The sequence below is a fragment of the Heterostelium album genome (genome assembly GCF_000004825.1).
Source record: "Heterostelium album PN500 unplaced genomic scaffold PPL_scaffold1, whole genome shotgun sequence".
In the NCBI taxonomy this organism is placed as follows: Eukaryota; Evosea; class Eumycetozoa; order Acytosteliales; family Acytosteliaceae; genus Heterostelium; species Heterostelium album.
In genome coordinates, this window is record NW_008805063.1 from 26,343 (window position 1) to 46,122 (window position 19,780).

A 19,780-nucleotide genomic window follows, 5' to 3' on the forward strand; every position below is an offset into this window, starting at 1 on the left:
TTTTCAAAAAATTTAAATACATTATAAATGCCACCAAAAGGAAAGAAAGGAAAGGGACAACAATTTGATTCTGACGATGATATTGTTGATAATATCCCACAACCAGAGAAGAAAGGAGGTAAACAACCTGCTCAAAAGAAGGGTGGAAAGAAAGGTAGAGGTGATGAATCAGAGGAAGAAGACAATGTTCCTGCTATTCCACAGCCAGCCAAGAAAGGGGGAAACAAGAATGACAACAAGAAGAAGAGTGGAAACAAGAATCAAGCTGCAGATGATGATGAAGTAGAAGACGACATCCCACAACCAGCCAAGAAAGGGGGAAACAAGAATGACAATAAGAAGGGTGGAAAGCAACAAGTCGAAGAAGATGACGAAGAGGACATTCCACAACCAGCCAAGAAGGGTGGAAAGAACGATAAGAAGAAGGGTGTAAAACAACAACAAGAGGAAGAGGAAGCAGAAGAGGACATCCCACAACCAGCCAAGAAAGGTGGAAAGAACGATAAAAAGAAGGGTGGAAAACAACAACAACAAGCAGAGGAAGATGAGGAAGAAGAAGAGGACATCCCACAACCAGCAAAGAAAGGAAAGGATAAGAAGAAGTCTGCTAAAAAACAAGTAGAAGAGGAAGAAGAAGCGGAGGAGGAAGACATCCCACAACCAGCAAAGAAAGGTGGAAAGAAAGATAAAAAGAAGGGTGGAAAGCAACAAGTAGAGGAAGAAGAAGAAGAAGAGGAGGAAGAGGAAGACATCCCACAACCAGCAAAGAAAGGAAAGGATAAGAAGAAGTCTGCTAAAAAACAAGTAGAAGAGGAAGAGGAAGAAGAAGAGGAAGACATCCCACAGCCAGCAAAGAAGGGTGGTAAGAACGATAAGAAGAAAGCTGGAAAGAAACAACAAGTAGAAGAAGAGGAAGAGGAAGAAGAGGAAGAAGATATACCACAACCAGCAAAGAAAGGAAAGGATAAGAAGAAGAGTGGAAAGAGCAAGCAACAAGTAGAAGAAGAAGAGGAAGAGGAGGAAGAGGAAGACATCCCACAACCAGCCAAGAAAGGTGGAAAGAGAGATAAGAAGAAAGGTGGTAACAAACATCAAGAAGAAGAAGAAGAGGAAGAGGAAGAGGATATCCCACAACCAGCAAAGAAAGGAAAAGACAAGAAGAAGAGTGGAAAGAGCAAACAGCAAGATGATGAGGAAGAAGAGGAAATCTCATCAAAGATGTCCGATCTCTCTGTTAAAGGAAAGAAGGGATCATCAAAGTCCAAGAACAAAGGAAAACATCAAGAGGAGGAGGAAGAAGAAGAAGAAGTAGAAGAAGAACAACAAGAAGAAGAAGAAGAACAACCAAAACAAATGACTCTTGCAGAAGCCAAAGCAGCAAAGCTCGCCAAGAAACAAGCTAAGCTCGAAGCAAAGAAGGAGAAGGCCAAGAAGAAGAGAGAAGCCGACGAAGGTGACGCCTTTGAAGAGATGAAGAAGAACAAAGTAGTAGAGATTGACTATGATAATGTTGATATCGATGATGTTCCAGGTCGTGATCCACCAGCCTACGTTCATTTGAAGTCTGGTGCCAGTGCCCGTTCCAAGGTCGGTAACGATATCAAATTCGACAACCTCACACTCTCTGTACCAGGAAAGATCCTCCTCCAGAATGCAAGCCTGACACTTGCCTACGGACACAAGTATGGTTTCGTCGGTCGTAACGGTATCGGTAAATCTGCACTCGTCAAGAAGATTGCTGCACGTGACGAAATTAACATTGCTCCACATCTTCGTGTACTCTATGTCGAACAAGAGGTCACCGGTGATGACAACACTCCATTGGTTTGTGTCATGAAGGCTGACACTGAAAGAGATTGGTTACTCCAAGAAGAGAAAGTACTCCAGAAGTTAGATCTCGAACAACCAGACTGGCCATACAATCCAAGAGAAAAGAGAAACTACACGCTTCGTGATATCTATGACCGTCTCAAAGAAATCGATGCTGATAAAGCTATCACAAGGTAACTAATCATATTAAATCAATAGCTAATCAAAATAATTATTAATTAATCAAATTATATAGAGCATCAGCTATTTTGGTTGGTCTTGGTTTCACAATGGAAGAGATTTCAACTAAACCATCGAAAGATTACTCTGGTGGTTGGAGAATGAGAATTGCATTGGCTAGAGCATTGTTCTGTAAGCCTGAAGTGTTATTACTCGATGAGCCATCGAATCATTTGGATTTGCATGCTTGTGTTTGGCTGGAAAAGTATTTATATGCATGGGACAAGACATTGTTGGTAGTTTCTCACGAAGCTACCTTCTTGAATGAGGTTGTCAACAATATCATCCATATTCACGACCAACGTTTGGATCAATATCGTGGTAACTACGATGATTTCGTCAAGCAACGTGACATGTCATTGCGTGCCATCGACAAGCAGATCGACAAACAACAGAGAAACCTCAAGAAGCAAAAAGAATTTATCAGTAAGAACAAGAACAACACCAACGCCAAGCAAGCTTCTCAACGTCAAAAGAAGATCGACAAGGTCGAGATCATCCAGGCAGAGAAGGAGGACAAATCATTGGTTGTCAGCTTCCCAGAGCCAGAGCATCTCACACCACCATTGTTGCGTTTCCACAATGTATCGTTCGGTTACCCAGGTCGTCCAACTATGTTCAAGGAACTGGACATCGGTATCGATATGGATCGTAAGATTGCATTGGTCGGTATGAATGGTGTCGGTAAGTCCACTCTGATCAAGTTGTTAGCAGGTGAATTGGAAGCATCCGAAGGTTATGTTGAACGTTCCAGAAAGTGCAGAGTCGCCCGTTTCTCACAACATTTCGTCGACCAACTCAACACTGATCAAACACCGATCGAGTACTTCCAAGAGAAGTTTAACAATCCACCCATCCAAGAGATTCGTAACCATCTCGGTCGTTTCGGTATCACCAGCAATTTGCCACTCCACAAGATCACAACATTGTCCGGAGGTCAAAAGTCTCGTGTCATTCTCGCCGAGATTGCATGGTCACATCCACACATCCTCTTACTCGATGAGCCAACCAATCATTTGGATATCGATGCTATCGAGGCTTTGGCCGAAGGTATCAACGAATTCGAAGGTGGTGTCGTACTGATCTCTCACAACCAACATCTCATTACTCTCGTCGCTAATGAGATTTGGGTCGTCAAGAAGGATGGTACTGTCAATCTCTATGACGGTGATTTCTTACAATACAAAGAAGAGATTTCAAGAGAACTTGATGCAATGGTTATTCGTAGTTAAAATTTTTTATAAATCATAATAATAATAAATTAATTTTTAAAAGTAAAATAAAATAAAAAAAGTCTAAATAAAATTAATCTCTAGAGAAAACAAAAGATAATTATCTAACTTATCTAGTTAAATTTATTATTTATAAAGATTTGATTGATATTATTATTTTAATAATAATTTATATATATTGATTACCAATGACTACTTGAGAAACATTCATTCGGTAATGGTTCATTAAATAGTCGATCGTTAATATCATAGTTGTTTTTCTTTTTCACAGCAGGGATCAATTCACAAACAATTCTCAGACAATCCCATTGTTGTTCGTCTAGACGAGGACCCTCCCAGGTTGATGTCGGATGGTTTATATGAATGATGAAAGCATTTGGTAGAACGATAAAGCGATAACCTGAAACTGCCATCGTAAAAACATGTGAGTTCTTGTCGAATCCGTAACCTTTGAATCGCTCATCAAAGAGCTCGGTGTTATTTCTATTGAAAATTAGGTATGGCTCGTAGATCCAACTGTACTTGACTTCGTAGGGCACAGTTGTTTCGAACCATCGATTGTAATCCGAAGGTGAGTGACACTTTGGACAGACATTCAAGTTGGATGGATTCACTAGATTCTTCTCTACCATTTCCACTAGAGTTGGTTTGTCGTTTGGCAAGATTCTAGGATCTTGTGAACTGGAAAATGATGGTACAATGTAGGCAACCTTTTCTTCATTGCCAGTGTTATCGATATATTTTAAGAGATAGTCATGCATTCCATATGGCGGAATAAAGTCGGCATCCATCACCAAAACATAGTCGGTATGCGAATTTCGTATTGAGAGATTTCTGAGGTTGTTCACTGGATATCTTGTGTTGTTGGCATACAACAAATGGAAATCAACGAATTTCATCAGGATCGGGTTGTTTGCAATCATTTGGTTGAGTTGGTCTAACTCTGTGTCGGGATCCCTGATGAAAATCGATGTGGAAATCGGTGCTTTCCAGCGGTCGGCCATCAATACGATACGGTCGACACGATTGACAGTTGCTTGTGTGACAATGGTGACTTTGTAGCGAGGGTCCATCGATTTTGTTGCTCTATAATAAAAAACATCTGTCTTGAACTGCTGCGTCAGTCCATCGAAAAAATCTTTGCCTGGCACTCGTTGCCAGTGACGTTCGGCCTCTGTCAGCTCTTTCTTTATTGAAGTTCTACTATTTATATCGATATCATTCTGCTGTAGCTGCACTCTCTGACCTATCTGAACCAAGTCACTCTCACTTGGATACAGCAGAAATATGAATAATATTACAAATATAAAACTAACCAATGCAAATTTTAAATATTTTTGGTTCACTCTTGATATTCGTTTCATTTGTTATTATTTTTTATATAAAATATATATATATAGGTAGATAGATAAATATTTTGGATATTGAAATTTTTATTATTTTTAATTTTTTTTTTATTACAAAAAGTATCTTAATAAAAGAAATAATAAAAATAAATAGATATTGATTTTTTAAAAATAATTAAATGATTGAATGTAGAGTAACAATATAATTTTATAAATGTAAATTGGATTGATTTTAAAGCATCTGACTTGTATATTTATAAATATTTCTATTATTTCATTTAAAATTTTAAACAATATATATAATATTTATTGATCGACTGAAGGATATAAAATAAAGATAGGTGACTTTGCTCTTATGAAATTAATTAATGATTATTATTATTATTATTTTTAGCTTTTATATTACTTTTTGATTTATTTCTTCATGTTGTCAAAATAAAAATAAAAAATTGAATATTGAAATTTAATTTTTTCCAATCTACAACTATTTTCTATTCTATATTGATATTTTTAATGATTAAACAGACAGAATATAGATTCAGTAGTAGCAAGTCTATAATGTGTGTTGTATCTGTTGATTGATTTCAATAAACCAAGTGATTGATGATATCGTTTTATATGGATAAATAGTAACTATTTATGAATTCTTTTTTTGTTTAATAAAAAAATTTTTGTTCAAAATCCAGATAACAAATAAATAATATCATAATATTTAATAAAGGTTTGTTTTTGTTTTTTATTGTGAGTTGTGGTAGTTATTTATTAAATGTTTGCAAACGTGGTTGTTTGTGGGTGTATGTATTTTTATTTTTTATTATTTTATATATATAAAAGGGTGTAAGTTGCTAGTAGTTTTTTTTTAAATTTATATACAAGTTTCGTTTTTAATCAAATTATTTATTACTAGTTGATTTGAATGATAAATTAAGCAATTCAATTGATCGTTAGTTTCTGATTGAGAGGGGGTGTTTCTTTTAGTTTTGATAAATTCAATAACAGTTAGATCATTCTGACCTTTATATTAGGTTAGAATTTTGAATGATCAAGGTGCTCATCTGATATTAAGTTGGTGATTCTTCAAAAAATAAATGATCTCTCAAAGTAACTTTTTTAAGAAGAATTTTTATTTTGTCTACCTTTTTTAAAAGACAAAAAACAAAAAAATAGAAAAAATTATTTATTTGATATGGGTCTGTGGTGAATTCATGGGTGTCTTCTTGAAGGGGTTACCTCTTCTGTCAATCAAACTTGCACCACAGATTTTAAAAATAACCTTTTATTTTTAATTTATTTTTTAAAAAACTTTTATTTTATTCTTTCTTTCAAAGCTAATTTAAATTAGTAATTCATTGCTTTTATAATAAAATCATTTATTATCAATTTTTGATCAATAAAAAGATCAGAATCATCAATAAACATTTTGATCAATAAAATATATATAAACGTGAATTCAAGTTTATAATTTGTTACATCTTTGTTAAATAAAATTTATAATTAAAACATTTTACACAAACGAATAAACAGAATTCCAAAGTTCTAGTATAATACTTAAGTATTACAACAAAAGAAATTTTTATTTTTTTTGTTTTATGTTTTTTATCATTAATAAAACAATCTTGATTTTTGATGATTACCATTTAGTTGATAGCTTAAAGTTTGTTTGATTTCCCATACAAATATTAAATATAATATTATCATTAATTTTTTTCAGTAACTGATCAACAGCAAAAAAAAAAACACAAAAATCTATTTTTTTATTTTTTTTTTGTTTAAAGTTTGGCGCTCAAGAAAAACTCTCAAAATTTTTATCACATATTATTGTTTTTTTTTTTTGACTATTGATTAATTATATATTAGATTAATTCATCTTCTATACTATACTGTACTAGTACAAAAGGTATAAAAATAAATAGCAATAAAAAATAAAAATCTTACAATTTTATTTTAACCTATTACTTTTTCTTAAAATTTAATTAGATAGAAAGTATAGTCTATTTTATTTATGAAAATATAGATAGGATAGATAGGTAGAAGTTAAGATAACAATGGAATCAAGTGGTCGACAAGAACAACAGCATTCACATGAGGATGTCGATCACACTCAACAACAACAACAACAACAACAACAACAACAACAACAACAAGAATCATCTACCATCAATGGTGATTCAGTTGACCACAATGTTGTAGTAGGCGATGAAACTGATAATAAATCATCAGAAACAGTGAAAGAAATCAATGAGGAAAAAGAAAAGCTAAATACAATGGCTGCAGTGACAACTAAATCCACTACGACAACAGCAGTAGCACCAAAGAAAACAGCTAGTAGTGTAAGTGCACCAACAAAGAGTGTTTTGGTAAAACAAAATTCAGCGAAATCATTGAATGGTAGCACAACCAGTACACTTTCCAGCACAACCGCTCCAAAGAGAGCAAGTCTGTCTGCTTTGTCATCGACAAGATCATCATCCAGTTCGTCAACAACAACCACCACCACCGCCACTACCACAACAACTGGTTCCACCACACCAAGAAAATCGATATTCAGTAGTGCACCATCAACTCCCAGTCCAAGTAAATCGACAACAACAACAACATCTTCTTCATTAACATCAAAATCAACAACATCATCGCCATCAGTTGTCAAAACAACTAGTAAATCAACACCTACTACACCAAATGGTACAACGACTCGTAGTTCAACATTGACTTCGACTCCAACTCGTACAAGCAGCACATTTGGAGGATCACCATTGAGAACCACTGGAGCATTGTCATCGCCACAACGCGCCACTCTTCCAAAATCATTTGCGCCAACTACATCGTTATCGCCCTCCACACCTAAAACACCCACCCGTTCCGTGTCAAGCTCGTCACTGCCCAAGCCAGGCAGTTCATCGTCATCTAATGAACCAACTAAATCACAGAGTTCCTACTTGCCACGTACAAACAACACCAGCAATCCATCCACCCCGACCACCACAAGAACACCGGTAAGCTCACCTTCCACTGCATCTCCTGGTCAAAAGAAAGATCTTCTCGATTTTTGGAAGCAAAAAGAGATTGAAGGTTCGCCAAAGGGTGGTTCACCAGCTTCGCCAAGAGTACGTTCTTCGCCACTTACCTCGTCCAGCCGAACTCCAACCTCGACAAAGTCAACTGGCACTCCACCTGCTTCGCCACTTCCAAAGATTGGACAATCACTCTCCGCAGCTGCATCTGAAACAACAACCACCACCACAACAACAACTTCCAATGGCTCGTCAGCAACCAAAAAGTCCACTACAACTCCTTCACCAAGTGTCTCACCAATGAGTGCACGAAAAAAGACAACAACTGGTACCACTTCGACCACTACTACCTCCTCTACCAGTAGACCATCCTCTTCAAACAGTAGTTCAAGACTCACAAACAGCACTAGCAGTTCAACTTCCAAATCACCATCACCATCCAGCACAACACCTAGATCGGCATCACCAAGAACATCAGCCTCACCAACACCAAGAGATAGAAAACCACCTACAACACTCACCAAGAGATCGTCTTCCACTGCACTACTCTCAAATCTTCCAAACAAAAACAAATCCACTACAAACTCTGCACAATCATCACCATCGCAATCACCTAAACCAGTTTCTCCAATACCACCCGTTTCTACACCACCTGCCGTTGAACCATCACATGTTGAACCAGAGGTTGAAGTCGTTACCGCCCCAGTCAACCACTCAGAGAACCACATAGTTAAAGATCAAGTCGTAGATGAAGTAGCAATACAACCAGCAGAGCAAGTTAAATCATTGCAAGACGAGATTATCGAAGCAACAAAAGCAGAGGAACTGGTCGTTATCAACACACCAACTGAACTAGTTGTCGTTGAACAACAAGAGGAAGAACCATCACAACAACAACAACAACAACAACAACAACAACAACAACAACAACAACAACAACAACAACAACAACAACAACAAGAAACAACAGTAGTTTTCGAATCAACTCAACAACAACCAGTTGACGATTCAGTAAGAGAGAAGCAAGAAATCAACCAAGATCAACAATCACAACAACAAAACGATACTCAAGAGTCATCGGAAAGAGCAAAGGAAACTACCTCTATTCAATTAAATAATGAGGAGAGAGATGATGAAGATGATGACAAAGAGAATCATAAAAAGATTGAACAGATCAAAAAAGAAGATGATGTAGATCAAGTCGTCGAGAAAGTAGAAGAATCAGAGGTTGAGCAAGTTAAACAAGAGGATGTTAAAGTTGAAGAGCCGTCAGTTGTTATTACACCAATCAAAGAGGTAGCAGTTGAAGAAGAGAAACCAAAGGTAGTTGAAGCTGAACCAACAGTCGAGATTAAACCAGCTGCAGCAACAGCAGTCGAAGAGGTTGTTGTTGCGCCACCTGTTGCCGTCGCTCTACAGCAAACACTAGAAGTACAACCAACACCAGCCGTTGAAACCAAAGAAAACAACAGTGAAAGCAACAACTCTGCAGAAGTAATCGCCACCACCGAAGAGAAATCCACTACACCAACCAAAAAGTTTATTCCACCACCACTGATCACCTCTGTTTCCTCACCTTCGTTGCAATTGCCAAACAAAGACACAGCAAGCGAAGATGAAAATCCTGGATCGAAATCTTTCACACCACTTTCAGTATCTAATGATCAACCAAGATCGCTACACTCATCACTTCTCCTTCAATCCACAACACAACCAGCAGCCACCACTACCACACCAACACCAACACCAACACCATCTATATCCAAACCAGCAATTCCAAAGATAAATATAGTCAACGACACCAAGTCTATATGGAATAGAGCTTTTCCTACACTCCCGGTCGGTGTAGATCTGCCACGTTTAGCCAATTGTATTTCTATTTTTTCTTCTGACAATGTAGACCTTGCGAAAAGCGCCACCTCCAACAAGACAGTTTTCGATATTCTTTGCGCACTCCAAACATTCTTTAACCCAGAGTTTGTTGCTGACGCTCCATTTAAAGAGAAATATAATAGTTTTGAGAGAAATGATGACGGTACTTTTATACCAAAAGTACTTATAGAATATCTTGCTGCTGAATATCCAGAGAAAATAGTATGTATATACAATCAATTCAATTAATTTCAATTTCATTTACTAATCTAATTACTTTATTATTTAGTTAAATTTACTTAAAGTTTGTACACAATCAATTATTGCACCATCCGTGATTGATTGTAGAATGAATATTTGTATGATGAAGTTGATCTTTAAGGATGCAGGTGGATCCAGTGGTTGGTCCATTAAGATTAGAAGAGAGGGAGACAATATTATCGTTGCTCACAGTAAGAAGCAACAACATTTCGATATCAGAAAAGAAGAAGAGTACTACGAATTCACATGGGAATTGGAAATGGTATTCAATCAAGATGTCACCGAGATGAAAAATGTATCATTATCCATCTTAGAATTGAATTTCGGTGAAAAAACAAAACCAGAAAAGAAAGAAGAATACAGAAATATATTTGAAAAGCATTTCAAATCAAATAAACCAATAGAAACAAACAATTAATAAAATAATAACAAAACAAATTATATATATAACAAAAAAGTTAATATTTTTATTTGATTTACGAGTATTGCGAACTAATATAATTTTTTGCCATTTCCCAATACTGTGGAATGTTATGTTCTTGTAGCAGTTTTCTGGCTTGTGATTCGGTTTGGGTTATATGTTGTTCGAATTTCTTGAAATTTGCTTTCTCGATAGGACCTTCCCAAATGAGTTGACATGTGTTTGGTTGATTTGGATCTTTTGGTTTCGGAATGGTGGATGAATCTTCTTCGGTTTGTTCTTTGGTGACGGGAGGTGGTTCGTCCCACTTGATTCTCTTGGTCAGTAGTTTTTTGAATTTCTTCATCGACTTGTTTCCAGCTTCCACAACGATCAAACAAAAGTTGCTGTTCAGAATAGCACAGCCTGTCGAGAGTGACTGACGTGCAAACTTGCTGATGGTGGCACGATGCAATGGATGTGAGAGATCGTTGATCTTGAAGAGTGAGCATTTCATCTCTCGAGAGTTGTCGACAATCAGTTTTTGTTGTTTCTTTTCCTTTCGTTGTTCGTGTGTGAGACGGCGCTCGTGGTTACGCATTGTGTGTGATTGTAGACGCTCTTCCACTTGTGCTTGTACAGTGGCAGCAATCTGAGTTGGATCCAACACAGCTTGGGTAGTGAGTACACGCATCAAGTTGCTGAGTTTGACCTTGTTGGTTGGTGGTGCTTCACGTCCATCTAGGATACGTTCCTGTCTCTCATTGAAGAGTTCTTGTCTTCGCAAACGTCTCATTCTCTTTCTTTCTTTAGGTGGTGGGATAATGTGAAGTACTGGAGGTGGACCATTCTCTGCTGGCGCTGGTATCTGAACTGGATGTTCAATATAACTCCAATCCTCATGATCCAACATCTGTTCTAAATTGTCACCTGTCAAAATGCTATAGATATCGTCTTTAGCCAAATTAGCTGTGTTTGAATCTTCACTTGTATCCATAGTTGATGATGATGCTGATGATGTATCTGTTGTTGATGACAAAGGTGAATTTGGCTGTGGAGTGGCATTAGTCGAACCCAATTTGGCTCTTTCGGTTTCTATTAATAGATCTTTGTCCCACCATTCAATGTTTGGAACTTCGTCGAGTTTGAATGTTGGCTTTAGATCAAAGATTGTCGATGAAATCAACTCTCTCTTGCTAATCTCTTCTTGTAGCTGTTTGATTCTCATCTGCTCTGCTTTCTTTGTGAATTTACCTGGTTTTACAAAGGTGAATGCATCGAGTGTCTTTTTCTTCTTTGGTCCCTTTGTTAATCTTGGATCAAAGAACAAACTGGCTGGTTCATCTTCATCTGCTTGTTGTTGTTGTTGTTCTTCTGATACGTTTTCATTGATTGCTGAGGTAGTTGGTGTAGTTGTTGTAGTAGATGGTGTTGGTGATTCTTGTTGTATTATTGGTGAGGCTACATTTGGTGATACATATATTTGATTATTGTTTTTGATTGTACTACTAAGTTGTTCATCTTGTTTCAATTCTGTTTTTCTTGCAGCAATTCTCGCCTTTGCTTGAGCTATTCTATCTGCTACTGAAGTGGATGAGGTTGAGGTTGCAGCAACAACATTACCATTATTATTGCCATTGCTATTTGCTTCAACTATATTCTGTTGTTCTTGTAATTTAACTGATTCCCCATGGTTATTATTATTATTACTATTATTATTATTAATTGCAATACTATCATCTCTTTCTTTACTTGTTCTAATACTATCATTATTAGTTCTTTCAGAGCTTGATCTCTTATTATTTGAATAATCTCTATCTCTATCTCTGTCTCTATCTCTATCTCTATCTCTTTCATCTCTATAGTACCTATCTCTATCTCTTCTATCATATTCTTTTTCTCTATATCTATCTCTATCTCTTTCTCTATCCCTATCTCTATCTCTTTCCTTATCTCTGTGATCTCTTTCTCTTTCTCTATAGTCTCTATCTCTGTCTCTATCTCTATAGTCTCTATCTCTATAGTCTCTATCATAATCTCTATCTCTATCTTTTCTTTGTCTCTTTCTATCATCTACGTCATTATCATCTCTATCACGACTTGATCTTCCATTGTTTGAACCAAGATCACTCTTTCTTTTTCCAGATGATCTATCTACTTCATCCATTGATGAATTAGATCCATTCCTATGACTCATCTTACTAATTTCTTTTGAATAAAAGAAACAAATGAAAAAAAAAAAGAATGATATCAAATAAAATAAAGTTAACTTTTAAATTTTTTTTATTTTTACTAAAAAAAAATACAATCGATTTGTGTAATTTCAAGAATGAATCTAGATTTGAATATATCTTTTAAAATTATTATTTATTAATTATCTATTATTGTTTATTTTATTTTTTTATTATTTGTGATTTGTAAAATAAAAGTTCATATCAATAAAGACAACTTCTATCTCCATCTCTTGAGTGAGTGTAATCTCCAATGGTGAATCTATTTTCTCATGTAGAATCTGTGATCTTGTCCAGTATTCATAGGCTTCATAAAATTCACCTTTTTCATTTGGACAATGTGGACAAGGAATAGTCGTTTCAATAATTCTTTGAAATTCTTTAGCATTTGTACCATAGGGAATCGGAACCGAATAAAACCAAAATGTTCCTCTATGTCTTATATAAACAACTTTACAACATAATTAGATTACATACACATCGTATTATACTGCCAATGTTATTGTTTTTTTTGTTAACTTCACTACATACCAATTCCTTTTGACGGATCCCAATCATTAGGTACTCTTATATATTTAGCACGATGATCACTATCACCAAAAACCATACCAACATCTTTTCGATGCATATCAGCTAATCTATAGCAAACACGACATCTAGCACCTATTCTAGCTATATCTACCATTGCAGTCCAATCTTTTGTTGGTCCTTTTTTCTTCCACTCGAAATACTTTTGATATTCATCATCATTCCTATCTAAATACAAGAGATATTCTGCCAATTTCTCGGGTGTACCGTAGTCTTCTGTGAAAATAACTGAATTATTATCAGGTGCAAATTTCTTTGCATTTGGTGCACCATCATACACTAATATTTCAAATATTCAATTCTATTAGTAAACTAAAAGAAAAAAAAAAATCTTCAATACATACATGGTATTGTTCCAACAGATAATGCACCAAATAGTTTCTCTGTAACATAGTCATTTGAATTGGAATTTTCAAATGCCAATACAAATTTATAGGATTTCATTACCAAGTTCTTTTCTTCAAATAGGTTAGATGAATACAATCCATGTTTCTTTTCAACTAGTTTGTTATTTTCACAACGACCGTAGGAGTCTACCTTGACACCTGCGTTGTCCAACCTTTTCAACCAATCCAATCTCTTTTTAGGTCCGCAATTTGAAATAAAAGCTGCAATCAATCCTTGAGTTCTATTATCCTATTTAGCACTTTATTAATATATAAATTAATACAATAAAATTACAATAGTAATACTTTTGGTGATGGTTTTTCGGCATAGGTATATTGGTCCCAACCAAACATTGGAAGTGGTACATCAGAGTCCAAAAATATTCCTGCTACTACATCGTATGCTCTCTTTACATGGTCATTTTCCATTGAGAAATGTACTGATTTTACACAATTTCCTTTCCCTGTTTGAAATATGCTCCCATCTGTATAAGACTCTCTTTCTGACATTGATTTACCAGGACATTGAATTTCGCAATCATTGTCCTAATAAATTTGTTATTTTATTTTCTTAACGACAATTAAAGAATAAATTGAAACTTACATTGTTATCATTTGAATCTGAAACAAATAAAATAGGTTGTTTTATATAGTCCCGTTTATTGGTGAAATGACATTTCTTTTTCTCGGGACGATCCCAAGTCCATTGAACATTTGTCTCTTGAATGTATAGTTTGACAATTTCAACATTTGTTTCTACATCTTTATATCTTTTGTAATAAGCTGTTTTAGTTTGATTTTGAATTGGAAATTTTAGTTTTTTATTGTTTGGAATCTCTTTATTAAAAGATGGTTTAAGATTATTTTCTTTTTCCAAACTATTGACTTCTATTTCTAAATCTTGATTGATATCATGCTCAGCAGTGATCCTTGATTTAAGAAAAATTGAATTTAAAAATATAAAAAGAGATATAAATGCTATAAATAATAATAAATATTTCCTTCTTAACATTATATATATTTTTATTTTATTAAAAATTCATGATTTATAAATTCATTGATCATTTTCAGCTATTTAAAGTGTGTGTTTAAATTAAAAGAATTTAATATTAAATTCTTACATCTAAATTTAATACTAAGGTGTTGATAATAAAAAAATCGATTAATTTTTGGTCAAAATTAATTTAGTTCGAGCTAATCACATCAAATTTGTAAAATGATTATATATATAAAAAATTAAAAAATAAAATTAATAATTATAATTAAATTAAACATGAAATCAGGTTAGCTCAGCTGGCAGAGCGTAGGTCTCATAATCCTAAGGTCGTGAGTTCAATCCTCACACTTGATAGCTCTTAAATTAAAATAACCCCTGCATGCGGTACTAGTTTGGAACAACAAAAATAAGACCAGGAGTACGTATTCTCTTTGTTACAATGGATTCTCTAGACAACTTTCTTCCAAGGTCAAAGCGCCTATGCTACGTAACAGCATATTCCGGCTGTACTCTCACACCTTCCCCATCAACCACAAGCGCACTGGTCATGTCTGTGAGTTCTGTGGTGACACCTTCACTGAACTCTGCAACCCACATGAACATTTCTTCTTCAAATGCAGGATTGTAGTCTCACAGCAGTTCCTTTCCTTTATCAAAAGTATATACCACAAGTACTGTAACTATAGACTTCGTAATTGGAAGCACTCGTGCATCAAGTTCGACGGTCCTATTTGTACTACTGTCCACTTCACCCACCTTACTGCTGCTATCGTACATTCGTTATGGCAGGCGCTGTCCTGTGAAATGTTTGGTGATGGTACCCATTACAAGCTGGAAAATACCGTCAAGAGAGCAGTCACCCATTACACCAAATTAATCGATGCCAATTACCACAAGCTTAACTTCACGATCGCTAATTCAATCTCCCAAGGAGTCACTGTCGATTGCTCTGCATTAACGCGTAAATTTAAATCTGATTGGAATCTTAATCCTTCCAACTACGTGCCACCACTTTATACTGTTGTTCATCAACACGCAACTACTGTTAGATCTATTCTATCCTAATACTACTCAACTTATTAATTAATAATTTATAATAATAATAATAATAATAATAATAATAATAATATTAATAATAATAATAATAATAATAATAATAATAATAATAATAATAATAATAATAATAATAATAATAATAATAACATTTTATTGGCTATATTTCTCACGGCCTGTGTGAGAATGTAAATATAATATAAAACACGAACTAGCAGGTTAATATCAATACCTGCAATTTGTTGACTGATCATGAGTCAACAAATCTTTTTTGCAAAAAAAAAAAAAAAAAAAAAAAAATCTCAGCTCGAGCCAATACCATCGATGAGATCAGATGCTTTTTGGGATTTTTACTCTAAACTCTATTCTAAAATTGATTCCTCACAAAGAAGTCATTGCTCCAGTACTGGTAAGTTTATTAAACAATTTACGTTCTAACCCTTTTATTTTTTTTAATTTTTTTTAAAATGTTTCAATTTTTTTTTAATATTAATCATTTACAAAGATCTATCTTAGAAATATTTCTTACTTTCTATAACAATGTATATCTGTCAGATAATATTGATACCTCTGACCTGTTTCTCAGATTTTGGCTGTAGAGCAGAGTAGTTTACTTTCCGGTTAACCTGGAACGATGGTAGAAGAGATCGGGAGCTTAGATGCTGTGAGGCTAGATATAAATAAATCAGTTGGGAATGAATCCGGGCGAGCATTGGTAGGAGTATCATAAGGAAATAAAGTGGTAGTTGATTGACTTTGATTGTTATTCATTATTATTTTCAAGATCACTCATCCTTAGATCATTTGTGGTGATGGTTGGATCCATTGATGCTGTTGATTCGTTATTCGTTGTAGTTGTTGTTGTTGTAGTTGTAGTTGTATCAGTTGATTGTTCATTTGGTTCTGCCATTTCTGGCAAAAGAAGTTATTGGTTTAAAATACAATTCTAATTTTCAACAGTTTCAAGACTAAAGAAAAACTAAGCAAAAACTAACTCAGTACAAATACTATCTTTAGAGTATATATTTAAAAGATTACAATTATATTTAAAATTTAATTTTAAATTTTTTTATTACATCATTGAAAAACAAAAAGGATATCAATACATTTTTTAAAAAGATAAATCAATAACATTATTAGAAGAATAATAAAGGATTAAAATTACTTCAGAAATAAAAACAAAAACTTTTTAGACTCTTCTTCATATTCATATTGTAAAGGTTTTTATCTGATTTTACAAAACAAAGTTATAGTTTTTTTTAGAAAAAGTAATATTAACAGATGAAACGAAAATAAAACAAGGAGAGTATAGTTTAAAGAAAGTTTATTCTTTAAAGGAGTTCCCGATTATAGAACAACTAATATTCTATCATTAAGTTGAAAGTGGTAGATTCAAATTCAATCTTTACTCGATGTAATTTAATATGGAACCAGATACATAGACAAACTATCTTTAGCTCTAGATTCCCAGATTTTTTGGAAATTTTAGAGTATGATATAGATCTTCTAATAAATAATTTTGTTTAACTAATATATTCCACAACTGTACAAGACATCTCACTTGTCATCAATAAACTAAAACACTTAATAAGTTTTTACTTCAAATGAATGCTTAACTAAATTTGATTTATAAACAAACCAGTCAGGACCTGAATGTTTTTTTAAAATTCTTGGGTATTCATGAGATAAATATATACTAGATGCCATTCATTCTAAACTCAATAGAGCTCTTAAATAATGCTAATAGTGGTGATATGAAATGAAACCTGGTTATTGCCAAAACCCTATGAATCTTTATGAAACAATTTGAATCAAATAATCATAAACTATGTATATCTTAATCCTATTATTTGATTTTTAAGAAAAAAAATTTAAATCTATAAAAACAAAAAGTATTTTATTACTTCAGAAATATTGCACAAATAATTTTTGTTTGTTATTTTTTTTATTTTTTTTTAAAAATTTAAATGTCTCAATTTTTTTATAAATACTAATCATTTTCAAAGATCTATACTCCAATATATTTGTTACTTTCTAAAAATAAATGAATAAATGTCTGATGATTTGATACCTCTGTCCTGTTTCTCAGATTTTTGCTGTTTCATTTTCAAAAAAATTTGTAATCTTCCAACATATCTAATTGTTTATCCAACAAACTGTCTTTGACCATCTCTCTGATCCATTCTCTATTCGATGTATTATTGTTTCTAAACATGTTAATTGGATATACAGGAATGTATCCCAGCACTACTTCGAAAGGTGATAGTTTGAATGTTGAATTATAAGTTGAATTGGTCGCGAATTGAATATTCTTAATCTCTTCATCCCACTTGTCTTTGAACTCCAACGATAGCTTCCTGAGCATAGATCTGATTCTCCTGTTCGTGCGCTCACTCTGGCCATCTGATTGCGAATGTCTCGGTACGGACATTCTCAATTTTGATCCTACCTTCTTAAAGAGTTCTAACCACACTTCACTTGTAAAGCGAGTATCACGATCGCTTACAATTGATAACGGCAATCCAATCAATGAGAACACATGTTGATGAATTAACTTTGCTGTACCCAATGCTGTGATTTCCTTTGTAGTTGGAATGATAGTTGTATATTTCGAAAATCGATCCACCACTACCAAAACATAATCATAACCATTAACGCTCTTTGGTAACCCCAACGGTTGTATGTTAACCTTCCTTTTCAATTCCACTCGATTCTGTTGACATTCCACGCAATGCTCACAGTAATCCTTCATCTTTTCATATAGATTTCGAGCATACTAATTCGACTTCAACCTAACCCACGTTCTTAATGTATCTCCATGACCACAGTAAGTACTTCCATGAGCTTCCGTTATTACTTCTTTAATATGCTTTTCATCTACCAAAAGTAATCTTTTATTGAAACTCTTATCCAAAATAAAAATTAACCCTTTACTTTCTCTCCATGATTCCTTGTGACGTAGCTTTACCAATTCCACATCCTTACTTGACTTATAACTGTTCTTAATCTCCTGGTTTCAACCGCCTTCCACTGAACAATACCGGTTTCAACACTCCTTTCTCATCTTTCTGACAGATCACCACGCTTATACCGATGTCGCTTGCATCTGTATAAACAAAGTACTCCTTTGTTGGATCTGGCAACATTAGATCTACTGTATTTTTCAACTCTTTTCGCAATAAATCGAATCTTTGCTTCGTCATTTATTTCGAAATCTGTCTTGAAAACTCTAAGTTCTTCTGCGTGTTTGGTCTTTTCAACAAACTTGTCAACAAACTTTCGATAATAATTAAAAAATCCCAAAGTTCGCTGTACTTGTTTTGGTGTTGTTGGATACTCCATTCTATCCAATATCTCTGTCTTCTTACTACTACTATTAATGATATTCTCTCTTATTGTTCAACCTAATATTTCTATCTCTAATCTAATAACTTTAACTTCTTTCTACTTAAATATATTTGTCTCTCTCTCTAGATCTAATTAACATTCTGATTACTCTAACTACATTCTCTTCTAACGTCACATCGCCACTGATGAGATCATCGAAATAATCTTTTACTTATATCACTAAAATTCTTCGATAAACTCTGCGAATCTTGCTGGTGCTCCATTCAAACCCATAGCCATACGCAAATACCAGTAAATACCTTTACGGGTCCTGAATGCTGTATATTTCCTTGACTCTAAATCCATCTTCACATGAAAGTAACCTTTGACTACATCTCCGATGCTAAAATATTTACATCCTCTCAAACTATTGAATACTTCATCTACAACTGGAATCTTGTACTCTAATTCTACTGTCGCATCATTTATCTTAAATTCTATTATTAATTTAAATGATTATTATTTATAAATTGCTACTCTAGATGTTTTGAAAAAAAATAAAAAATAGTTTTAAAAGGGGGTGATTAACAATAAAAAAAGGTTCTATATAATAACTAAAGAATAACTAATTTAATACTATATCTAATTACAATACAACTTATAAAACCAAGAAACAAGATCATGTTATTGGTAATCTTTCCTTTAAAAATTATTTAGTTGAGAGATTTTGTAAATTTAAAAATCTATAAATTAAGATCTTTATAAATCTGAGTTTTGATTTGATTATTTCAATACTTTAACTTTTATCTTGATCTAAAACTATCTTATTACAATTAAAAGAAAATAGTTTGAAGTAACTAATTAATTATAAAATGATTAATTTAAATACAAAAACTTTTAAATAAGTTCAAATTTTTTTTTTTTTTTTCTTTGAATGAAACTATCAGACTTAAAATCAGTTCCATAAAGTCATGTCCACCAATTGAGAGATTGAGTAAGTCGATTCCAACTTAGAATGGCATAGTTG

At 33.8% G+C, this 19,780-nt stretch overlaps 8 protein-coding genes and 1 non-coding gene across 9 annotated transcripts; 3 read left to right on the plus strand and 6 right to left on the minus strand.

Moving 5' to 3' along the window:
• Nucleotides 1–27: 27 nt before the first annotated feature.
• On the plus strand, nucleotides 28–3,281 carry abcF4 (putative non-transporter ABC protein; the record flags this gene model as incomplete). Its single annotated transcript, XM_020571129.1, has 2 exons — nucleotides 28–2,003; nucleotides 2,066–3,281. 2 exons carry the CDS (start codon nucleotides 28–30, stop codon nucleotides 3,279–3,281), a joined length of 3,192 nt encoding a protein of 1,063 aa, XP_020438403.1.
• Nucleotides 3,282–3,463: 182 nt separating this feature from the next.
• gnt13 (putative glycosyltransferase) lies at nucleotides 3,464–4,645 on the minus strand (the record flags this gene model as incomplete). The annotated part of the gene is made up of 1 exon (XM_020571130.1): nucleotides 3,464–4,645. The coding sequence occupies one exon, from the start codon at nucleotides 4,643–4,645 to the stop codon at nucleotides 3,464–3,466; it is 1,182 nt and encodes a 393-aa protein (XP_020438404.1).
• A 2,027-nt stretch (nucleotides 4,646–6,672) lies between these two features.
• On the plus strand, nucleotides 6,673–10,189 carry PPL_00088 (uncharacterized protein; the record flags this gene model as incomplete). The annotated part of the gene is made up of 2 exons (XM_020571131.1): nucleotides 6,673–9,732; nucleotides 9,800–10,189. 2 exons carry the CDS (start codon nucleotides 6,673–6,675, stop codon nucleotides 10,187–10,189), a joined length of 3,450 nt encoding a protein of 1,149 aa, XP_020438405.1.
• A 58-nt stretch (nucleotides 10,190–10,247) lies between these two features.
• prpf3 (pre-mRNA processing factor 3 family protein) lies at nucleotides 10,248–12,368 on the minus strand (the record flags this gene model as incomplete). Its single annotated transcript, XM_020571132.1, has 1 exon — nucleotides 10,248–12,368. The coding sequence occupies one exon, from the start codon at nucleotides 12,366–12,368 to the stop codon at nucleotides 10,248–10,250; it is 2,121 nt and encodes a 706-aa protein (XP_020438406.1).
• Nucleotides 12,369–12,575: 207 nt separating this feature from the next.
• fut9 (glycosyltransferase) lies at nucleotides 12,576–13,434 on the minus strand (the record flags this gene model as incomplete). The annotated part of the gene is made up of 3 exons (XM_020571133.1): nucleotides 12,576–12,853; nucleotides 12,934–13,269; nucleotides 13,335–13,434. 3 exons carry the CDS (start codon nucleotides 13,432–13,434, stop codon nucleotides 12,576–12,578), a joined length of 714 nt encoding a protein of 237 aa, XP_020438407.1.
• Nucleotides 13,435–13,626: 192 nt separating this feature from the next.
• Nucleotides 13,627–14,976, minus strand: PPL_00091 (uncharacterized protein; the record flags this gene model as incomplete). The annotated part of the gene is made up of 4 exons (XM_020571134.1): nucleotides 13,627–13,636; nucleotides 13,672–13,922; nucleotides 13,981–14,354; nucleotides 14,892–14,976. 4 exons carry the CDS (start codon nucleotides 14,974–14,976, stop codon nucleotides 13,627–13,629), a joined length of 720 nt encoding a protein of 239 aa, XP_020438408.1.
• On the plus strand, nucleotides 14,655–14,727 carry PPL_00092. The gene has a single exon. It is a non-coding gene; the product is annotated as a tRNA-Met (tRNA).
• Nucleotides 14,977–16,189: 1,213 nt separating the features above from the next.
• PPL_00093 (uncharacterized protein) lies at nucleotides 16,190–16,336 on the minus strand (the record flags this gene model as incomplete). Its single annotated transcript, XM_020571135.1, has 1 exon — nucleotides 16,190–16,336. One exon carries the CDS (start codon nucleotides 16,334–16,336, stop codon nucleotides 16,190–16,192), a length of 147 nt encoding a protein of 48 aa, XP_020438409.1.
• A 947-nt stretch (nucleotides 16,337–17,283) lies between these two features.
• PPL_00094 (uncharacterized protein) lies at nucleotides 17,284–19,436 on the minus strand (the record flags this gene model as incomplete). The annotated part of the gene is made up of 8 exons (XM_020571136.1): nucleotides 17,284–17,303; nucleotides 17,418–17,456; nucleotides 17,584–18,054; nucleotides 18,262–18,410; nucleotides 18,518–18,796; nucleotides 18,912–18,984; nucleotides 19,074–19,250; nucleotides 19,391–19,436. The coding sequence occupies 8 exons, from the start codon at nucleotides 19,434–19,436 to the stop codon at nucleotides 17,284–17,286; spliced, it is 1,254 nt and encodes a 417-aa protein (XP_020438410.1).
• Nucleotides 19,437–19,780: the final 344 nt, after the last annotated feature.